Raw genomic sequence first — 18853 nt, 5'->3', positions numbered from 1 at the left:
AGAGAGCTAAATTATCAATTTTTTAAAATTACAAATAGTGTTCCCGCTTCCTTTAAAACCCAGAAGTATTTATATATTTGATAATAAATAATAATACTAATAAATTAATTTTCGGAGGAAAATAGCGTATCGCAGTCAAGAGTCATGTCCGACCCTATAAACCATATCAATTTTTGGTCAGCATATCGATCTAAGTCGATTTTTTGGTAGAATTACTTTTTTTTTCCAAATTTTTTAAAGGGGTCACATTTAAATTGTACTATTCCAGGAAAATTTTAATTCGAAATAGATTTTATATTTTACAGGACAGCTTTTGGTTTTAAAATGGAAGCTTTATATATTTAAAGAAAAATTAGGCTTTTGAAAATTCAGATTCTTTGGTAAAACTTTTTGTGGCCCTGAAAATGGCCTTTTTAATGCTTCTCCGCATCCGCGGGGAAATTTACTTGGAGCTGGTGTACTTGGTGACAGCCTTGGTTCCCTCACTGACGGCGTGCTTTGCCAACTCTCCGGGCAGGAGCAGACGAACAGCAGTTTGGATTTCCCGACTGGTGATGGTCGAGCGCTTGTTGTAGTGCGCCAGACGAGAAGCCTCGGCAGCAATGCGCTCGAAGATGTCATTCACAAAGCTGTTCATGATGCTCATCGCCTTCGAGGAAATGCCAGTGTCGGGATGGACCTGCTTCAGGACCTTGTAGATGTAGATAGCATAGCTCTCCTTCCTCTTCCGCTTCTTCTTCTTGTCGTTCTTAGTGATGTTCTTCTGGGCCTTGCCAGCCTTCTTGGCTGCCTTTCCACTGGTTTTAGGCGGCATTATTTTTTCACTTCACTTCACTTTGCGATTAACTCACTTTTCATAGCAGTCGGGCTTGGGTGTTCGCTCTTATACTTTTTTTCAAGCAATGTTTTCAGGTCTAAGGCGACCCACCCCTAACTGAACGCACAGGCAGAACTAAAAGTATAAATTCGTGACAAGCTGGGCAGCCGGCAACATTCGTTCTTCGTGTGTGTGCAGTGAATAAAGTGAAATAAGAGAAAATGTCTGGTCGTGGAAAAGGTGGCAAAGTTAAGGGAAAGGCAAAGTCCCGGTCCAACCGTGCCGGACTTCAGTTCCCTGTCGGCCGTATCCATCGTCTGCTCCGCAAGGGCAACTACGCCGAGCGCGTCGGTGCCGGCGCTCCAGTTTACCTGGCTGCCGTGATGGAATATCTGGCCGCTGAGGTTCTCGAGTTGGCTGGCAATGCTGCTCGTGACAACAAGAAGACGAGGATCATCCCGCGTCATCTGCAGCTGGCCATCCGCAACGACGAAGAGTTGAACAAGCTGCTCTCCGGCGTCACCATTGCCCAGGGAGGTGTGTTGCCCAACATCCAGGCTGTTCTGTTGCCCAAGAAGACCGAGAAGAAGGCTTAAGCGTTCAAAAAGCGTGCCAGAAACCTTGTACATAAAAACAAACTCAAACCCAAACGTCCTTTTCAGGACGACCAAACTATTTTAAAAGAAACTTACATTTTCAAATATGCCTAGCTAAGTTTAAACAATATTAATAATTATATAATAAATAAATTTATATATATAAAATATACATATAATATTTATATTTTTGGTTATCGCTATGCAGAAACCAATAGTACAGTCGCCAGAGAAATTCCAGTAACGAAACAAGACCGAGAAGGCTTAAGCGTTCAAAAAGCGTGCCAGCAACCTTGTACATAAAAACAAACTCAAACCCAAACGTCCTTTTCAGGACGACCAAACTATTTTAAAAGAAACTTACATTTTCAAATATGCCTAGCTAAGTTTAAACAATATTAATAATTATATAATAAATAAATTTATATATATATAATATACATATAATATTTATATTTTTGGTTATCGCTATGCAGAAACCAATAGTACAGTCGTCAGAGAAATTCCAGGACATGGACAATGAAGATTGTCATTGCAAGACAGTTTACGCTACCTAAAGATGTGATTGTCTTCCTACGGAAACCCCGACCAATTCAAATAAAGATATTTCCATTCTTGGGCTAGAATATTCAATGTTAAGATATATGCGAAATATAACTTGATAATTTTTCTCTTTTATGAAATTAAGTGGTGGTCCTGAAAAGGACCGATTGTTGAGAAGTACAGACTGTACTGATTTTTTAACCGCCGAAACCGTACAGGGTGCGGCCTTGTCTCTTCAGGGCGTAGACGACGTCCATGGCTGTGACGGTCTTCCTCTTGGCGTGTTCAGTGTAGGTGACGGCATCACGGATCACGTTCTCCAAAAACACCTTCAGAACACCACGGGTTTCCCCGTAAATGAGTCCCGAAATGCGCTTCACGCCGCCACGCCGAGCCAGACGACGGATGGCTGGCTTTGTGATACCCTGGATGTTATCACGCAGCACTTTGCGATGACGCTTGGCGCCACCTTTTCCCAAGCCTTTGCCTCCTTTACCGCGACCAGTCATTTTTCACTATTTTATTTTTACACTTCGAAAGTCACCACTGAACTAATGTAGAAGCCGCGTCGGCCGCTCCTATTTATACCTAAACTCTGCTCTGCACGAGCGAGCCCGAACGCTATGGCCTTCTCGCTGTGTGCTCGACAAACGAAATGGCATGTGCTTCGACTAGCTCTCTCTTTTCCACCCTCCACGTTTTGCTATATAAGAGGGTAGGCAATGCGCAGCTCGTTTATTGTGTTTTCAGACTCGTGAAGTAAAAAGTGAACAGACAGTGAAAATAAGAAGAATCTAAAATGGCCCGTACCAAGCAGACCGCTCGCAAATCGACTGGTGGCAAGGCGCCACGCAAACAACTGGCAACCAAGGCCGCTCGCAAGAGTGCCCCAGCCACCGGTGGTGTGAAGAAGCCCCATCGCTATCGCCCCGGAACTGTGGCTCTGCGTGAGATCCGTCGCTACCAGAAGAGTACCGAGCTGCTGATCCGCAAGCTGCCTTTCCAGCGCTTGGTGCGTGAAATCGCTCAGGACTTCAAGACTGACCTGCGCTTCCAGAGCTCGGCCGTGATGGCTCTGCAGGAAGCTAGCGAAGCCTACCTGGTTGGTCTCTTTGAAGATACCAACTTGTGTGCCATCCACGCCAAGCGAGTCACAATCATGCCCAAGGACATCCAGCTGGCCCGTCGTATCCGTGGCGAGCGTGCTTAAGTTGAGATTGCTTCGACTAGCAAATAGCGTCAATACATTTTGTACAAATCGGTCCTTTTCAGGACCACAAACATATTTATAATAGAGATTATACATTTTCATATATAATTTACATACTACAAATAAAACATTCCCGGTTTTGCGTTTTTATGGTTAAATATCTTATAGTCAGAGATCGATCTTAAAATATATAAATACAAATATTTACAATTATTTAGATAGTGCGATACTCTATTGGTATCTACGGAATGTAGGGACATTTATATTATTTTAATTCAGGGAATTTTTAAAAGATTAAAAAGGTATATTAAAAAACCAAATTGTACCGTGTTTGATCAAATTGATGTGGTTTTAATCAAACACAATCCAGTATATTTACTTTAATTAGCTTAAGGGGGGGTATACATGTAAACCAAAATTTTTTTTGGTTTAAAAAATAGTTTGTTACTCAAAGAATATACTGTGTAAGTTTCATTATCGAATTCCAACTCCAAGTGCCTCAAATCAACTATATACGCAAGGTATATAAGTGTTAAACGTATTTTTCTCTGCTTAAAATTTTTGCATTTTTACCTATGCTATGGGCACGATTCACAAAAAACTATGTAACATATCGGAGTGAATCAAAAATTATTATGATCAGCATGAAATTATCTTCTATTTGAACCTAAATGCGGGTAATACAAATGAATATTACTATTTTTTAAGAGGGTGGGAAGTGAAATCTGATTACCTGAAAATGGCATTTTTCCTTAGGAAATTATTTCCTACATTAAAAAATTCACGAAAAATGTCTACATTTTGACCGTTTACATGTATATCCATGTATAAATAAAATATTTACTTAAGTTATTAAGTTCGAAATAAATGTATTCAAACTGCTTGATTTGAACATTTTATTTAAGTAATAAAAAACAAATCAATTTGTTTTTTCTATTTTTCTTAAGATATTAATATTACACTTATAAACTAAAAATCCATCAAATTAAATGCTTAAAAGATTTCATTTCCCGTCTCCTTGGGTACTGTGCTCAAAAAAACTCGAATATGAACGTTGTATGGGGAACATAATAGGCCATTTCCAAGAAACAAATGCATAAATTCAGTTTAAACTTTTATTAACTAAAACATGTGTCCTATTTATTTTACAAAATTGAAAAAAACTAATATATTTTAAAATATTAATATTTTTTAGGTAGCCAAAACCATACCCGAAAGTACCAAGAAAGCCGACAATTTATGTATGAAAGGGCCAATTTGAAAGTGGTCAAAAAATACCATAATTCGTTTAAAACGAAAATATTTTGAGTGTTCCCGCAAGTAAAAGGTTCAAATTTCACTCTTTCTAAAAAATATTCATAATATTCATAAATTTTAATATTTTAACAGATGATTTTTCACGAAATGCTTTGGTTAAAAATGCAAATCTTGAACTCCAGACACTTTTACAAAATGATCCAAAGAATAATTTCACATTAAAATAACTAAACATGTTTTATGAAACATTTAAGTGCTTAAAATAATTAAAACATTCTACCATTTAAAAATATAACATTGAGAAAAGAAGAAATTAAAACTGCACATCGATCAAACATAGGCAACGTAAATGAGCGCTGCCAAACACATAGTTATACTGCTCTCCTCCTCGATTCTCATATCAACGAGGGACGTCGGGTCTAGACCGCTCGCGCCATTTCTATACAAACAAAAGTGTTTTTCGTTAGCTTTCGAAAATAATTAGTGAAGCAAAAATGTCCGACTCTGCAGTGGCAACATCCGCGTCCTGAGTAATAAACTGAGTAAACTTGACTGAGTGACCGAAGTGGAAAAGTGGAAAAGTGAAAAAGAGAAAAAGTGATTTGAAAAAGAAAGAAAGAGACAGAATCATACTGAAAAGTGAAAGAGACAGAATATAGTGGAAAAGTGAAGGAGACACTGGAGAGAGACGAAGCTCCCACAGTTGATGGTTGTGTAGCGAACCAACCAGAATCGCACGCGAGTGTAACGAGCGAGTTAATCGGTGCGAGCGCAAACGTGATCCCCCAATGTAAGGGGGAGAGTACCTTAACTCCGAGTGCGGGAAATCTGGAACCTGCAAATACGAGTGCAAGTGAGACGGGCGACACCGTTGGGCACGCGCCCTCGGCTGTGGCATTTTCGCCGTTAACTGGTGAGCCATGTGCGCCAGCTACCAGCGCATACATAAAGTGTGAAAAGCAAATTAAAAAAAATCATCGCATCAGCCCCTATATGGGCAAGAAATATAAAACTCCAAAAAGTCCCAAGAGCCCGAAAAAAGGCCACCAAGCTGATATGGCCGAGGGTGAGGGCATATCGACGTCTCCTGCCACACAAACCAGTGCAGCTGCCTCAACTGCGGCCGCAGCCACTATGGAAGCAACAACAACAAACGCAGCGCTGGCACTCTCTGCGACACCAGCAGCGGCAAGCATCAACGAAACGATTAGTGTGACCCTCCCCCACCAAACACAAAGGGGTAAGAGGAAGCATCACAGCGACACGTCTGCAGCTACGTCAAGCGCCAACAACAGTGGCAGCGACGGCAGCAGCAGTGACGACGGAATGATCAGCGACGGCCTCCACAACGGAAGCAACGATGGCATCCACTACGAAAGCGACAACAACAACAACAATGCCGTTCCGAAAACCAACAACAGCAGCAACGGCTGCACCAGCTGCATCGACAACAACAACAACACGGACAAAGTCCTCATCGATAAGGAGGAGCTACTCAGCCTCCGCACGGAGATCTACCTACTGCGCCAACGTCTGGCAAACGTGGAAAGAGGCTCCAATATAAAACAGCAGCTGGCTAGCCTGGGGCTAGCTGGCAACATCCAGCAATTCGAAGGCAACAAGTTTGCACCACTCTTCGAAGATGACCACGAAGAAGACGACGAAATGTCTGAAGCCAATGAAGACATTTGCAACTATGACGCCGAATTCCCAACACTTATGGGTAGTGGCGAAAACAACAGCAGCAGCAACGGCAGCAACTATAAAAACAACAATAGCAACAACAACAGCGGAAAAATAGTTAAAAAGAACAACAACAAAAACAACAACAAAAGGCAGAGCCCTCCCGCACAGCCAAATTCATCTACAAACAAATACAAAATAAAAATCAACAAAAGCAGCAACAACATCCATGGGCAGAGCCCTCCTGCAGAGTCCATGGATGTCGACGACGATGGAAACATCAATTACATCGACAGCGGCGATGATGATGACGCCGAGCTGGATGAAATTCTGGGGCCGCGACTAGCTGCACTGCGAGCAGCAGCGGCATCAGCGAAAGCGGCAGCTACAAAGTCTACATCTACATCAGCAATAGCAGCAGCTAAAACAGCAGCGGCCGCTAAATCTTCAACTGGAGCAGCATTTAAGGCGGCGCAACAAAAGCAGCAATCAACAACAGCAGCAGCAGTAGCAGCTATAAAAACCAAGATGCCGATAATAGCAGTCTACAATGCAGAACCAAAAGCAATTACGGGTATGTTAAGAAAGATAATCAGGGATAACACCTTTGTTTTAAATATTATAAATAAAAATTTAATCAACATTAAAGTAAACAAACTAGAAGATTTCATAAAAACTAAAGAACAACTAAAGATAAATAAATGCAATTACTACACATACACCCCCGACGAGTTAAAGTATCACTCATTAATCATCAAAAAGCTACCCATACAATCGTACGGAATGGAAGATGTAAAGTCGGCACTAGCCGACTCACTCCCAAATGTAAATATCACCTCAATCAAAATCTTTAAAAACAAATTCTGGCTTATTCAAATTGATAAGGCAGAACAAATTAAACAGGTCCTACAATTAAAAACATTACTAAATTGTCGAATAAATATCGAGGGTATTAGGAAGAATAAAAACCAAATTCGGCAATGTTACAATTGCCAAAGATTCACTCATACAGCGGCCAATTGCAATATGCCGCATCGCTGTGTAAAATGCACAAATACACATCCACCTGGACAATGTACTGTACAGAAAACAAACGAACTTGACGAAAATGGGGAACAAATTCGTAATGTCAAATGCGTGAACTGTGGGGGCAATCACACGGCCAACGCCAAAATATGTCAAGTTCGCATCGATATCCTTAAAAAACTAAAAGAAAGAAAAGAGACTGAAAATAATCGACGAGCACAAACAAATAACCGTATCAACTCTGTAATACAAAATGGCAAATCCTTTGCATCCCTATTCAATCCAAATCTGAACCAAAATTCCAATTCAAATGCCAATTCAGGTCGCATTGTAACCTCAAATCCAACGCTTAGAAAGCATATGGAGGCGAGACTCGCAACTCCGCACAAGTCAAACCTTACACAAAGTACCAATAAGAACAATAATAACATCAACTCCAGCTCCCTTTTCAATAATCTAAATAGCGATGCCCTTGAATTTTTCGGTGCAGACATATTTCATTGCCTAACCGTAATGAAAAACACTGTAAACAAATATACAAATATTCAGACACCAACAACAAATCCAAGCGAGATTAAAAAACAAAAACAACAAATTCTATTAGATTTCCTAATACAAATGTCTATGTCAGTATCCACTCCATTGAATGCGTAGATTACGATGTATGTTTCAGAATGTCAACTCAATTGTTTCATTGCAAAAAAGACATGAATTCGATCAACTACTAAACCATTATCGTCCATTTTTAATGCTCATTGCTGAGCATAGACTAAATCGTCGACATTAGATGAAATTAACAAAATATCAATTCATTCGACAGCAAATCGGAACCACTGATACCAATATCATGCGCAGATCACTGTCAATAAAACCAGAAAACAAATACACATCGGTAGCAATATGCATACCGAACGATATTAAATACAAATCTTAAATAACTAGCCGCCCAATTGCAACAGCAACAGAGGCACTCCACAACTGTAAAAAACTTCGTCAATGAAGTTTTTGAAACACAGCTGTCGGAGCAAATATAGTTAACGTCAGTCCAACCCAAACAGATGATGGTAAATGGCAAGGTGCCGATGATATCGGTTTCACCAACGTCAACCAGGTATTTGATGAAAACCCATTGAGAAAAATAGTGTGAGGTAGGAGCGCTTTCAAAGTATACCACTCACCACTCAACTTAAATGTGAAATATTTAGAACAGCTCAAATAACTCGGGCTGGTGTATGATGATAATAACAATTTAGTATTTTGCCACAGGAAACAAAGTACAAATCTAAACCGTTTAACGGCAGAAAACCTGATCTTTTCAATAAATCAATAAGTTATACATTGGTGTTACCCTTTGTCTATCTTAACTTACCACTATTATCATATATGTATATATACATATATAGAAAATAACTGCAATTACAAAAACAATTACAATCTCAATTATTAAATTATTAATTAATTAAGTTAATTAATTACTAGTATTAATATTATTAAGTATTATCATTATCATTATTATTTTTCGTTTCCTTTTATTTTTTCGTTTTATACCTCCTCCTCCCCTGTAAATAGTTCCCCCCCTTTTTTCCCCCTAATATCTAGTCATAGTTTTAATCTTAGATTTAGTAAACACACAAAAACACCAAGCGCATACTGGGTTTTGCTCAAAAAGAGTTTTTCCCCAATAAGTAAATAAACGTAAACACACAAAAGTGATCTCGAAAAATCAAAAACAAAAATGCTTTAAACAATGTACCATTGAAAAACACAAAAGTAATTAACGCCTTGATAAGCAGCATAGCACGAGGCAATATAACACAAACCTAAAAGAAATTATACTAAGCTTGTCACTTAATTATAAATATTTAAAATAAGGAAAAATGTTAGCCTTAAGACCAAAATGACAAATAAACCTGAACTTGAACTTGAACTTGCTCGCGCCATTTCTATACAAACAGAAGTGTTTTTCGTTAGCTTTCGAAAATAATTAGTGAAGCAAAAATGTCCGACTCTGCAGTGGCAACATCCGCGTCCTGAGTAATAAACTGAGTAAACTTGACTGAGTGACCGAAGTGGAAAAGTGGAAAAGTGAAAAAGAGAAAAAGTGATTTGAAAAAGAAAGAAAGAGACAGAATCATACTGAAAAGTGAAAGAGACAGAATATAGTGGAAAAGTGAAGGAGACACTGGAGAGAGACGAAGCTCCCACAGTTGATGGTTGTGTAGCGAACCAACCAGAATCGCACGCGAGTGTAACGAGCGAGTTAATCGGTGCGAGCGCAAGCGTGATCCCCCAATGTAAGGGGGAGAGTACCTTAACTCCGAGTGCGGGAAATCTGGAACCTGCAAATACGAGTGCAAGTGAGACGGGCGACACCGTTGGGCACGCGCCCTCGGCTGTGGCATTTTCGCCGTTAACTGGTGAGCCATGTGCGCCAGCTACCAGCGCATACATAAAGTGTGAAAAGCAAATTAAAAAAAATCATCGCATCAGCCCCTATATGGGCAAGAAATATAAAACTCCAAAAAGTCCCAAGAGCCCGAAAAAAGGCCACCAAGCTGATATGGCCGAGGGTGAGGGCATATCGACGGCTCCTGCCACACAAACCAGTGCAGCTGCCTCAACTGCGGCCGCAGCTACTATGGAAGCAACAACAACAAACGCAGCGCTGGCACTCTCTGCGACACCAGCAGCGGCAAGCATCAACGAAACGATTAGTGTGACCCTCCCCCACCAAACACAAAGGGGTAAGAGGAAGCATCACAGCGACACGTCTGCAGCTACGTCAAGCGCCAACAACAGTGGCAGCGACGGCAGCAGCAGTGACGACGGAATGATCAGCGACGGCCTCCACAACGGAAGCAACGATGGCATCCACTACGAAAGCGACAACAACAACAACAATGCCGTTCCGAAAACCAACAACAGCAGCAACGGCTGCACCAGCTGCATCGACAACAACAACAACACGGACAAAGTCCTCATCGATAAGGAGGAGCTACTCAGCCTCCGCACGGAGATCTACCTACTGCGCCAACGTCTGGCAAACGTGGAAAGAGGCTCCAATATAAAACAGCAGCTGGCTAGCCTGGGGCTAGCTGGCAACATCCAGCAATTCGAAGGCAACAAGTTTGCACCACTCTTCGAAGATGACCACGAAGAAGACGACGAAATGTCTGAAGCCAATGAAGACATTTGCAACTATGACGCCGAATTCCCAACACTTATGGGTAGTGGCGAAAACAACAGCAGCAGCAACGGCAGCAACTATAAAAACAACAATAGCAACAACAACAGCGGAAAAATAGTTAAAAAGAACAACAACAAAAACAACAACAAAAGGCAGAGCCCTCCCGCACAGCCAAATTCATCTACAAACAAATACAAAATAAAAATCAACAAAAGCAGCAACAACATCCATGGGCAGAGCCCTCCTGCAGAGTCCATGGATGTCGACGACGATGGAAACATCAATTACATCGACAGCGGCGATGATGATGACGCCGAGCTGGATGAAATTCTGGGGCCGCGACTAGCTGCACTGCGAGCAGCAGCGGCATCAGCGAAAGCGGCAGCTACAAAGTCTACATCTACATCAGCAATAGCAGCAGCTAAAACAGCAGCGGCCGCTAAATCTTCAACTGGAGCAGCATTTAAGGCGGCGCAACAAAAGCAGCAATCAACAACAGCAGCAGCAGTAGCAGCTATAAAAACCAAGATGCCGATAATAGCAGTCTACAATGCAGAACCAAAAGCAATTACGGGTATGTTAAGAAAGATAATCAGGGATAACACCTTTGTTTTAAATATTATAAATAAAAATTTAATCAACATTAAAGTAAACAAACTAGAAGATTTCATAAAAACAAAAGAACAACTAAAGATAAATAAATGCAATTACTACACATACACCCCCGACGAGTTAAAGTATCACTCATTAATCATCAAAAAGCTACCCATACAATCGTACGGAATGGAAGATGTAAAGTCGGCACTAGCCGACTCACTCCCAAATGTAAATATCACCTCAATCAAAATCTTTAAAAACAAATTCTGGCTTATTCAAATTGATAAGGCAGAACACATTAAACAGGTCCTACAATTAAAAACATTACTAAATTGTCGAATAAATATCGAGGGTATTAGGAAGAATAAAAACCAAATTCGGCAATGTTACAACTGCCAAAGATTCACTCATACAGCGGCTAATTGCAATATGCCACATCGCTGTGTAAAATGCACAAATACACATCCACCTGGACAATGTACTGTACAGAAAACAAACGAACTTGACGAAAATGGGGAACAAATTCGTAATGTCAAATGCGTGAACTGTGGGGGTAATCACACGGCCAACGCCAAAATATGTCAAGTTCGCATCGATATCCTTAAAAAACTAAAAGAAAGAAAAGAGACTGAAAATAATCGACGAGCACAAACAAATAACCGTATCAACTCTGTAATACAAAATGGCAAATCCTTTGCATCTCTATTCAATCCAAATCTGAACCAAAATTCCAATTCAAATGCCAATTCAGGTCGCATTGTAACCTCAAATCCAACGCTTAGAAAGCATATGGAGGCGAGACTCGCAACTCCGCACAAGTCAAACCTTACACAAAGTACCAATAAGAACAATAATAACACCAACCCCAGCTCCCTTTTCAATAATCTAAATAGCGATGCCCTTGAATTTTTCGGTGCAGACATATTTCATTGCCTAACCGTAATGAAAAACACTGTAAGCAAATATACAAATATTCAGACACCAACAACAAATCCAAGTGAGATTAAAAAACAAAAACAACAAATGCTATTAGATTTCCTAATACAAATGTCTATGTCAGTATCCACTCCATTGAATGCGTAGATTACGATGTATGTTTCAGAATGTCAACTCAATTGTTTCATTGCAAAAAAGACATGAATTTGATCAACTACTAAACCATTATCGTCCATTTCTGATGCTCATTGCTGAGCATAGACTCAATCGCCGGCATCAGATGAAATTAACGAAATATCAATTCATTCGACAACAAATCGGAGCCACTGATACCAGTAGCATGCGCAGATCACTGTCAATACAACCAGAAAACAAATGCACATCTGTAGCTATATGCATACAGAACGGTATCAAATACAAGCCCATCAATCTCAAGCCGCTTAAATACCTTGAAGCTATAGCAATTGAATTGACATTTGAAACAAAATCAGCTCCATCGTCGTCATCGTTGTCAGCTCTGAGAAAAACATTAGTCGCCGTATCGCTGTACAAACGTCCCCCTGAACCCTTGCTTGTGTCAGACTTGGATTCGCTAATGGCAGATATAACAAATGCATCACCAAATTCGCAAATCGTCATTGGTGGTGACTTGAACGCGAAACATCCCAGTTGGCATGTACCAACACATAGCGTTTATCATTTGAATGAGGCTGGCAAAGTCTTGTTCAAGTGGATAAGCAATCAGCCCGGCTTGTTGTTGCGTCCAACTGGGGGGCCAACACGTCTCAATCCCATCAATGGCAATCATTCATCCATTGATTTGTTCATATCATCCATAGATTTGCCACTAAACTATGGCTTAAACTGTCCAACAATAGGTGACTTTACATCAGATCACTATGGGATTATCGCTGATATACCAATCGATCGTTTTCAACCAGTCCAGCTAGATCAAAAAAAAACTCTAAATTTTGCCAAAATGAATCACTTAATATGGAACACAATTGTTCTAAACAATATCACTGAAATATCAAATACAACAAATCTAAGTGCAAACGATATTGACGAGCATGTGACCAAATTGAGTGATGCATTTAATATGGCACTAAACAATGAGAGAGCAATCCCCAAGCGATCGTTTAACCTGTCCAAGCCAAAGAAAATAATTGAACTAATTAAGCGTTGCCTCAAACTAATAAGCTATCGTCGTTTGCTCAAACGACGGCTACACCGACGCCGTCTAACGATGACAAATCGTGAAGGCGGTGTCATCAGATGTATGATCTCTGAACTGTCTATACTTATTGAAAATGAGATTGAAAAATCTCATCTTAGATTCATTGAGCGAAAGGTACTAGATATTAAACCTAGGGACATAAGCCTAAGAAAACTCTTACCCTCGGATCCAGCATCTGAATGTAATCATAGCATACGTTTAACGCCAGCTGAAAAATCAATGATTGACTTTGATACATCAGATCTAATCTCATCGTCGTTTGGCAAAGTAAATGCCCTCGCCTGGCACTTTGAGCAGGCACATAAACAAAACAATTCTCAAATAACTAGCCGCCCATTGCAACAACAACAGCAACAGAGGCACTCCGCAACTGTCAATAACTTCGTCAATGAAGTCTTTGCAACACAGTTGTCGGAGCAAAATATAGTTAATTTCAGCCCAACTCAGACAGCTGATGGCAAATGGCAGGGTGCCGATGATATCGGTTTCACCAACGCCAGCCAACTATTTGATTTTATTAGAGACAGCAATAATAAGCGAACTCTTGGGCCAGACGGCACGAGCAATTATTTGTTAAAACGTTGCAATTGGCTGATACTAGAGCATCTAGCAAAACTCTTCAACCACTGCTATAATATGGGGCATTTCCCAAGTAATTGGAAATGTGGTCGTGTCGTAGCCATACCTAAACCAAACAATGACAAAGAAAAACTAAAAAGCTTTAGACCAATAACAGTCCTCTCGGCAGTAAGCCAATTATTCGAAAGATTCCTCCTATTGAAATTGAAAAAACACTTGGATAGAAATCCAATATTAAGAGACTTCCAATTCGGTTTTCGAGATGGTCTATCCATAGACCATGCACTAGCCGTGGCAAACTCTTTCATATACGGCAAACTGATCGAACGAAAGCCAACCATAGCGGTGGCTTTGGACTTTCAAAAAGCTTTCGACACTGTTTGGAAAAACGGTCTTATCTACAAGATGCATGAATTACAGGGATTCAATCCACACATAACTAGAATCATCTATAGTTACTTAACCAATCGGTCATTCTTTGTTGCCAGTCAGGATGGCATGAATAGGTCATTACTGCGAAATGTAGTTGCTGGTGTACCGCAGGGCTCGTTGCTTTCACCCATACTATATAACATCTATTTGGCAGATTTTCCATCCTTTCGCCGTAGTCAGGGCTCGAACTCAACTGCTAGCATACAACCACTTATATATGCAGATGACGTATTACTGTTAGCGTCAGGAGCGCGTATAGCGAGTGCTGAGCTTGATCTAAACCAATACTTGGATCAGCTCAGTCACTATTTCCAAAAGTGGAAATTGAAACTAAACGCAGATAAATGTACTGGTTGCTACATCCTAGGGAAAAATCTAAAAGACTTGGTGCAGAACGCCAGACATTTCAAACCCCGGATATATATAAATCGAAACATATCAATTAATATGCACGATGAGTTGAGATATTTGGGAATCCTGTATGACAATAAACTAAAATTTGATAGGCACATCACAAACACGCTAAATAAGGCAAAAGGGCGCATTACAAAAATGTATAACGTCTTTGGATCGCTATCCAGAGACTGGGGCTACCCATCAAACCCTAAATTAGCCAAAATAAAGGCTCTCATTTATAAAAAGATTGTACAGCCGACTCTAACATATGGCCATATTGGCTGGTTTGCTGTGCAATCAAATCAAATGGAAAAATTAAGAGTGTTTGAACGAAAACTAATAAGAAGAGCGATCGGAGCAGAGGCCCGTGACCCTATAACAAGACATTACATTAACAACAAAGAACTATACAAACTGACAAACATAAAACGCGCGGACGTACACAGTTTTCGTATAATTGAAAATTTTATTAGGGCCAACATGAACAGTGAAAATCCACTAATCAAAGAGAGTGTAAAGCAAGAACGTTTCAGAGTTGACCACTCACCCTACAACTTAAATGTGAAATATTTAGAACAGCTTAAAGAACTCGGGCTGGTGTATGATGTAAATAACAATTTAGTATTTTACCACAGGAAACAAAGTACAAATCTAAACCGTTTAACGGCAGAAAACCTGATCTTTTCAATAAATCAATAAGTTATACATTGGTGTTACCCTTTATCTATCTTAACTTACCACTATTATCATATATACATACATATATATAGGAAATAAGTACAATTACAAAACAACAATTATAATCTCAATTATTAAACTATCAATTAATTAAGTTAATTAATTACTAGTATTAATATTATTAATTATTATCATTATCATTATTATTTTTCGTTTCCTTTTATTTTTCCGTTTTCTACCTCCTCCCCTGTAAATAGCTCCCCCCCCCCCTTTTCCCCCTAATATCTAGTCATAGTTTTAATCTTAGATTTAGTAAACACACAAAAACATCAAGCGCATACTGGGTTTTGCTCAAAAAAGTTTTTCCCCAATAAGTAAATAAACGTAAACACACAAAAGTGATCTCGAAAAAAATCAAAAACAAAAATGCTTTAAACAATGTACCATTGAAAAACACAAAAGTAATTAACGCCTTGATAAGCAACATAGCACGAGGCAATATAACACAAACCTAAAAGAAATTATACTAAGCTTGTCACTTAATTATAAATATTTAAAATAAGGAAAAATGTTAGCCTTAAGACCAAAATGACAAATAAACCTGAACTGAACTGAACTGAACTGCTCGCGCCATTTCTATACAAACAAAAGTGTTTTTCGTTAGCTTTCGAAAATAATTAGTGAAGCAAAAATGTCCGACTCTGCAGTGGCAACATCCGCGTCCCCAGTGGCTGCCCCACCAGCGCCAGTTGAGAAGAAGGTGGCCGCCAAAAAGGCATCTGGTTCAGGAGCTACCAAGGCCAAGAAGGCAGCAGTTCCACCATCACATCCGCCAACTCAACAAATGGTGGATGCTTCCATCAAGAACTTGAAGGAGCGTGGTGGCTCATCGCTTCTGGCAATCAAGAAATATATCACTGCCACCTACAAATGCGACGCCCAGAAACTGGCTCCATTCATCAAGAAGTACTTGAAGTCGGCAGTGGCTAATGGAAAGCTGATCCAAACAAAGGGAAAGGGTGCGTCTGGTTCCTTCAAACTGTCGGCCTCCGCAAAAAAGGAGCCCAAGCCAAAGGTTGCGGCTGCTGAGAAAAAAGTCAAAAGCAAGAAGGTAGTCACCAAGAAAGCCGGAGCCACCGCAAAGAAAGCCGCCGGAGCTGCTGACAAGAAACCCAAGGCTAAGAAGGCCGTTGCCACCAAGAAGACTGCCGAGAAGAAGAAAACTGAGAAGGCAAAGGCCAAGGATGCCAAGAAAACTGGAGTCGTAAAGGCAAAGCCAGCAGCAGCAAAGGCTAAGCCGGCCGCCGCGAAGCCAAAGGCAGCCAAGGCACCGAAGGCCAAGGCAGCAGCGTCCGCCAAGCCTAAGAAGGCAGTGAAGAAAGCATCTGCTCCGGCTACCGCTAAGAAGCCGAAAGCCAAGACCACGGCGTCGAAGAAGTAAATTAAGATAATCTTAATTATGGCAATTTTAGATTTCGAAATCTGAAATTTGAAATTGATTTAAACAAGCCCTTTTCAGGGCTACAAAACTTTTTTTAAAGAGAGCTAAATTATCAATTTTTTAAAATTACAAATAGTGTTCCCGTTGAAATGGACCCGCTTCCTTTAAAACCCAGAAGTATTTATATATTTGATAATAAATAATAATACTAATAAATTAATTTTCGGAGGAAAATAGCGTATCGCAGTCAAGAGTCATGTCCGACCCTATAAACCATATTAATTTTTGGTCAGCATATCGATCTAAGTCGATTTTTTGGTAGAATTACTTTTTTTTCCAAATTTTTTAAAGGGGTCACATTTAAATTGTACAATTCCAGGAAAATTTTAATTCGAAATAGATTTTATATTTTACAGGACAGCTTTTGGTTTTAAAATGGAAGCTTTATATATTTAAAGAAAAATTAGGCTTTTGAAAATTCAGATTCTTTGGTAAAACTTTTTGTGGCCCTGAAAAGGGCCTTTTTAATGCTTCTCCGCATCCGCGGGGAAATTTACTTGGAGCTGGTGTACTTGGTGACAGCCTTGGTTCCCTCACTGACGGCGTGCTTGGCGTGCTTTGCCAACTCTCCGGGCAGGAGCAGACGAACAGCAGTTTGGATTTCCCGACTGGTGATGGTCGAGCGCTTGTTGTAGTGCGCCAGACGAGAAGCCTCGGCAGCAATGCGCTCGAAGATGTCATTCACAAAGCTGTTCATGATGCTCATCGCCTTCGAGGAAATGCCAGTGTCGGGATGGACCTGCTTCAGGACCTTGTAGATGTAGATAGCATAGCTCTCCTTCCTCTTCCGCTTCTTCTTCTTGTCGTTCTTAGTGATGTTCTTCTGGGCCTTGCCAGCCTTCTTGGCTGCCTTTCCACTGGTTTTAGGCGGCATTATTTTTTCACTTCACTTCACTTTGCGATTAACTCACTTTTCATAGCAGTCGGGCTTGGGTGTTCGCTCTTATACTTTTTTTCAAGCAATGTTTTCAGGTCTAAGGCGACCCACCCCTAACTGAACGCACAGGCAGAACTAAAAGTATAAATTCGTGACAAGCTGGGCAGCCGGCAACATTCGTTCTTCGTGTGTGTGCAGTGAATAAAGTGAAATAAGAGAAAATGTCTGGTCGTGGAAAAGGTGGCAAAGTTAAGGGAAAGGCAAAGTCCCGGTCCAACCGTGCCGGACTTCAGTTCCCTGTCGGCCGTATCCATCGTCTGCTCCGCAAGGGCAACTACGCCGAGCGCGTCGGTGCCGGCGCTCCAGTTTACCTGGCTGCCGTGATGGAATATCTGGCCGCTGAGGTTCTCGAGTTGGCTGGCAATGCTGCTCGTGACAACAAGAAGACGAGGATCATCCCGCGTCATCTGCAGCTGGCCATCCGCAACGACGAAGAGTTGAACAAGCTGCTCTCCGGCGTCACCATTGCCCAGGGAGGTGTGTTGCCCAACATCCAGGCTGTTCTGTTGCCCAAGAAGACCGAGAAGAAGGCTTAAGCGTTCAAAAAGCGTGCCAGAAACCTTGTACATAAAAACAAACTCAAACCCAAACGTCCTTTTCAGGACGACCAAACTATTTTAAAAGAAACTTACATTTTCAAATATGCCTAGCTAAGTTTAAACAATATTAATAATTATATAATAAATAAATTTATATATATATAATATACATATAATATTTATATTTTTGGTTATCGCTATGCAGAAACCAATAGTACAGTCGCCAGAGAAATTCCAGTAACGAAACAAGACCGAGAAGGCTTAAGCGTTCAAAAAGCGTGCCAGCAACCTTGTACATAAAAACAAACTCAAACCCAAACGTCCTTTTCAGGACGACCAAACTATTTTAAAAGAAACTTACATTTTCAAATATGCCTAGCTAAGTTTAAACAATATTAATAATTATATAATAAATAAATTTATATATATATAATATACATATAATATTTATATTTTTGGTTATCGCTATGCAGAAACCAATAGTACAGTCGCCAGAGAAATTCCAGTAACGAAACAAGACCGAGAACGCTTAAGCGTTCAAAAAGCGTGCCAGCAACCTTGTACATAAAAACAAACTCAAACCCAAACGTCCTTTTCAGGACGACCAAACTATTTTAAAAGAAACTTACATTTTCAAATATGCCTAGCTAAGTTTAAACAATATTAATAATTATATAATAAATAAATTTATATATATATAAT

The 18853-nt window shown here is 40.2% G+C and overlaps 9 protein-coding genes across 9 annotated transcripts; 6 read left to right on the top strand and 3 right to left on the bottom strand.

The window, feature by feature from the left end:
* Positions 1-442: 442 nt before the first annotated feature.
* Positions 443-814, bottom strand: LOC138928580 (histone H2B). The gene has a single exon (XM_070285836.1). It carries the CDS (start codon positions 812-814, stop codon positions 443-445), a length of 372 nt encoding a protein of 123 aa, XP_070141937.1.
* A 207-nt stretch (positions 815-1021) lies between these two features.
* Positions 1022-1461, top strand: LOC138929672 (histone H2A). Its single transcript, XM_070289136.1, has one exon. The coding sequence runs from the start codon at positions 1039-1041 to the stop codon at positions 1411-1413; it is 375 nt and encodes a 124-aa protein (XP_070145237.1). The 5' UTR covers positions 1022-1038; the 3' UTR covers positions 1414-1461.
* A 669-nt stretch (positions 1462-2130) lies between these two features.
* On the bottom strand, positions 2131-2496 carry LOC121502546 (histone H4). Its single transcript, XM_041776232.2, has one exon. The coding sequence runs from the start codon at positions 2463-2465 to the stop codon at positions 2154-2156; it is 312 nt and encodes a 103-aa protein (XP_041632166.2). The 5' UTR covers positions 2466-2496; the 3' UTR covers positions 2131-2153.
* Positions 2497-2755: 259 nt separating this feature from the next.
* Positions 2756-3166, top strand: LOC138928577 (histone H3). The gene has a single exon (XM_070285832.1). The coding sequence runs from the start codon at positions 2756-2758 to the stop codon at positions 3164-3166; it is 411 nt and encodes a 136-aa protein (XP_070141933.1).
* A 2250-nt stretch (positions 3167-5416) lies between these two features.
* Positions 5417-8279, top strand: LOC138928576 (uncharacterized protein DDB_G0286447-like). Its single transcript, XM_070285830.1, has 2 exons — positions 5417-6680; positions 8149-8279. The coding sequence occupies exons 1-2, from the start codon at positions 5417-5419 to the stop codon at positions 8277-8279; spliced, it is 1395 nt and encodes a 464-aa protein (XP_070141931.1).
* Positions 8280-9629: 1350 nt separating this feature from the next.
* On the top strand, positions 9630-11917 carry LOC138928575 (uncharacterized protein DDB_G0286447-like). The gene is made up of 3 exons (XM_070285829.1): positions 9630-10893; positions 11668-11829; positions 11895-11917. Exons 1-3 carry the CDS (start codon positions 9630-9632, stop codon positions 11915-11917), a joined length of 1449 nt encoding a protein of 482 aa, XP_070141930.1.
* A 3692-nt stretch (positions 11918-15609) lies between these two features.
* On the top strand, positions 15610-16692 carry LOC138929642 (histone H1-like). The gene has a single exon (XM_070289046.1). The coding sequence runs from the start codon at positions 15866-15868 to the stop codon at positions 16613-16615; it is 750 nt and encodes a 249-aa protein (XP_070145147.1). The 5' UTR covers positions 15610-15865; the 3' UTR covers positions 16616-16692.
* A 476-nt stretch (positions 16693-17168) lies between these two features.
* Positions 17169-17549, bottom strand: LOC121502606 (histone H2B). The gene has a single exon (XM_041776303.2). The coding sequence runs from the start codon at positions 17547-17549 to the stop codon at positions 17169-17171; it is 381 nt and encodes a 126-aa protein (XP_041632237.2).
* A 207-nt stretch (positions 17550-17756) lies between these two features.
* Positions 17757-18196, top strand: LOC121502603 (histone H2A). Its single transcript, XM_041776300.2, has one exon. The coding sequence runs from the start codon at positions 17774-17776 to the stop codon at positions 18146-18148; it is 375 nt and encodes a 124-aa protein (XP_041632234.1). The 5' UTR covers positions 17757-17773; the 3' UTR covers positions 18149-18196.
* Positions 18197-18853: the final 657 nt, after the last annotated feature.

This window comes from Drosophila kikkawai, chromosome 2L, assembly GCF_030179895.1.
Source record: "Drosophila kikkawai strain 14028-0561.14 chromosome 2L, DkikHiC1v2, whole genome shotgun sequence".
NCBI classification, from domain to species: domain Eukaryota; kingdom Metazoa; phylum Arthropoda; class Insecta; order Diptera; family Drosophilidae; genus Drosophila; species Drosophila kikkawai.
This window is presented reverse-complemented; position numbering and strand designations above follow the sequence as displayed.

Excerpts from the sequence above, each read along its gene's own strand:
- LOC138928577 (XM_070285832.1), top strand. The coding sequence starts at position 2,756 with ATGGCCCGTACCAAGCAGACCGCTCGCAAATCGACTGGTGGCAAGGCG.
- LOC138928576 (XM_070285830.1), top strand. The coding sequence starts at position 5,417 with ATGGGCAAGAAATATAAAACTCCAAAAAGTCCCAAGAGCCCGAAAAAA. Across the intron at positions 6,681-8,148 it reads AGAACCAAAAGCAATTACGG|CTGTCGGAGCAAATATAGTT; the intron begins GTATGTTAAGAA and ends TTTGAAACACAG.
- LOC138928580 (XM_070285836.1), bottom strand. The coding sequence starts at position 814 with ATGCCGCCTAAAACCAGTGGAAAGGCAGCCAAGAAGGCTGGCAAGGCC.
- LOC121502546 (XM_041776232.2), bottom strand. The coding sequence starts at position 2,465 with ATGACTGGTCGCGGTAAAGGAGGCAAAGGCTTGGGAAAAGGTGGCGCC.
- LOC121502603 (XM_041776300.2), top strand. The coding sequence starts at position 17,774 with ATGTCTGGTCGTGGAAAAGGTGGCAAAGTTAAGGGAAAGGCAAAGTCC.
- LOC138928575 (XM_070285829.1), top strand. The coding sequence starts at position 9,630 with ATGGGCAAGAAATATAAAACTCCAAAAAGTCCCAAGAGCCCGAAAAAA. Across the intron at positions 10,894-11,667 it reads AGAACCAAAAGCAATTACGG|GTCGCATTGTAACCTCAAAT; the intron begins GTATGTTAAGAA and ends ATGCCAATTCAG. Across the intron at positions 11,830-11,894 it reads CGATGCCCTTGAATTTTTCG|ACACCAACAACAAATCCAAG; the intron begins GTGCAGACATAT and ends ACAAATATTCAG.
- LOC121502606 (XM_041776303.2), bottom strand. The coding sequence starts at position 17,549 with ATGCCGCCTAAAACCAGTGGAAAGGCAGCCAAGAAGGCTGGCAAGGCC.
- LOC138929672 (XM_070289136.1), top strand. The coding sequence starts at position 1,039 with ATGTCTGGTCGTGGAAAAGGTGGCAAAGTTAAGGGAAAGGCAAAGTCC.
- LOC138929642 (XM_070289046.1), top strand. The coding sequence starts at position 15,866 with ATGTCCGACTCTGCAGTGGCAACATCCGCGTCCCCAGTGGCTGCCCCA.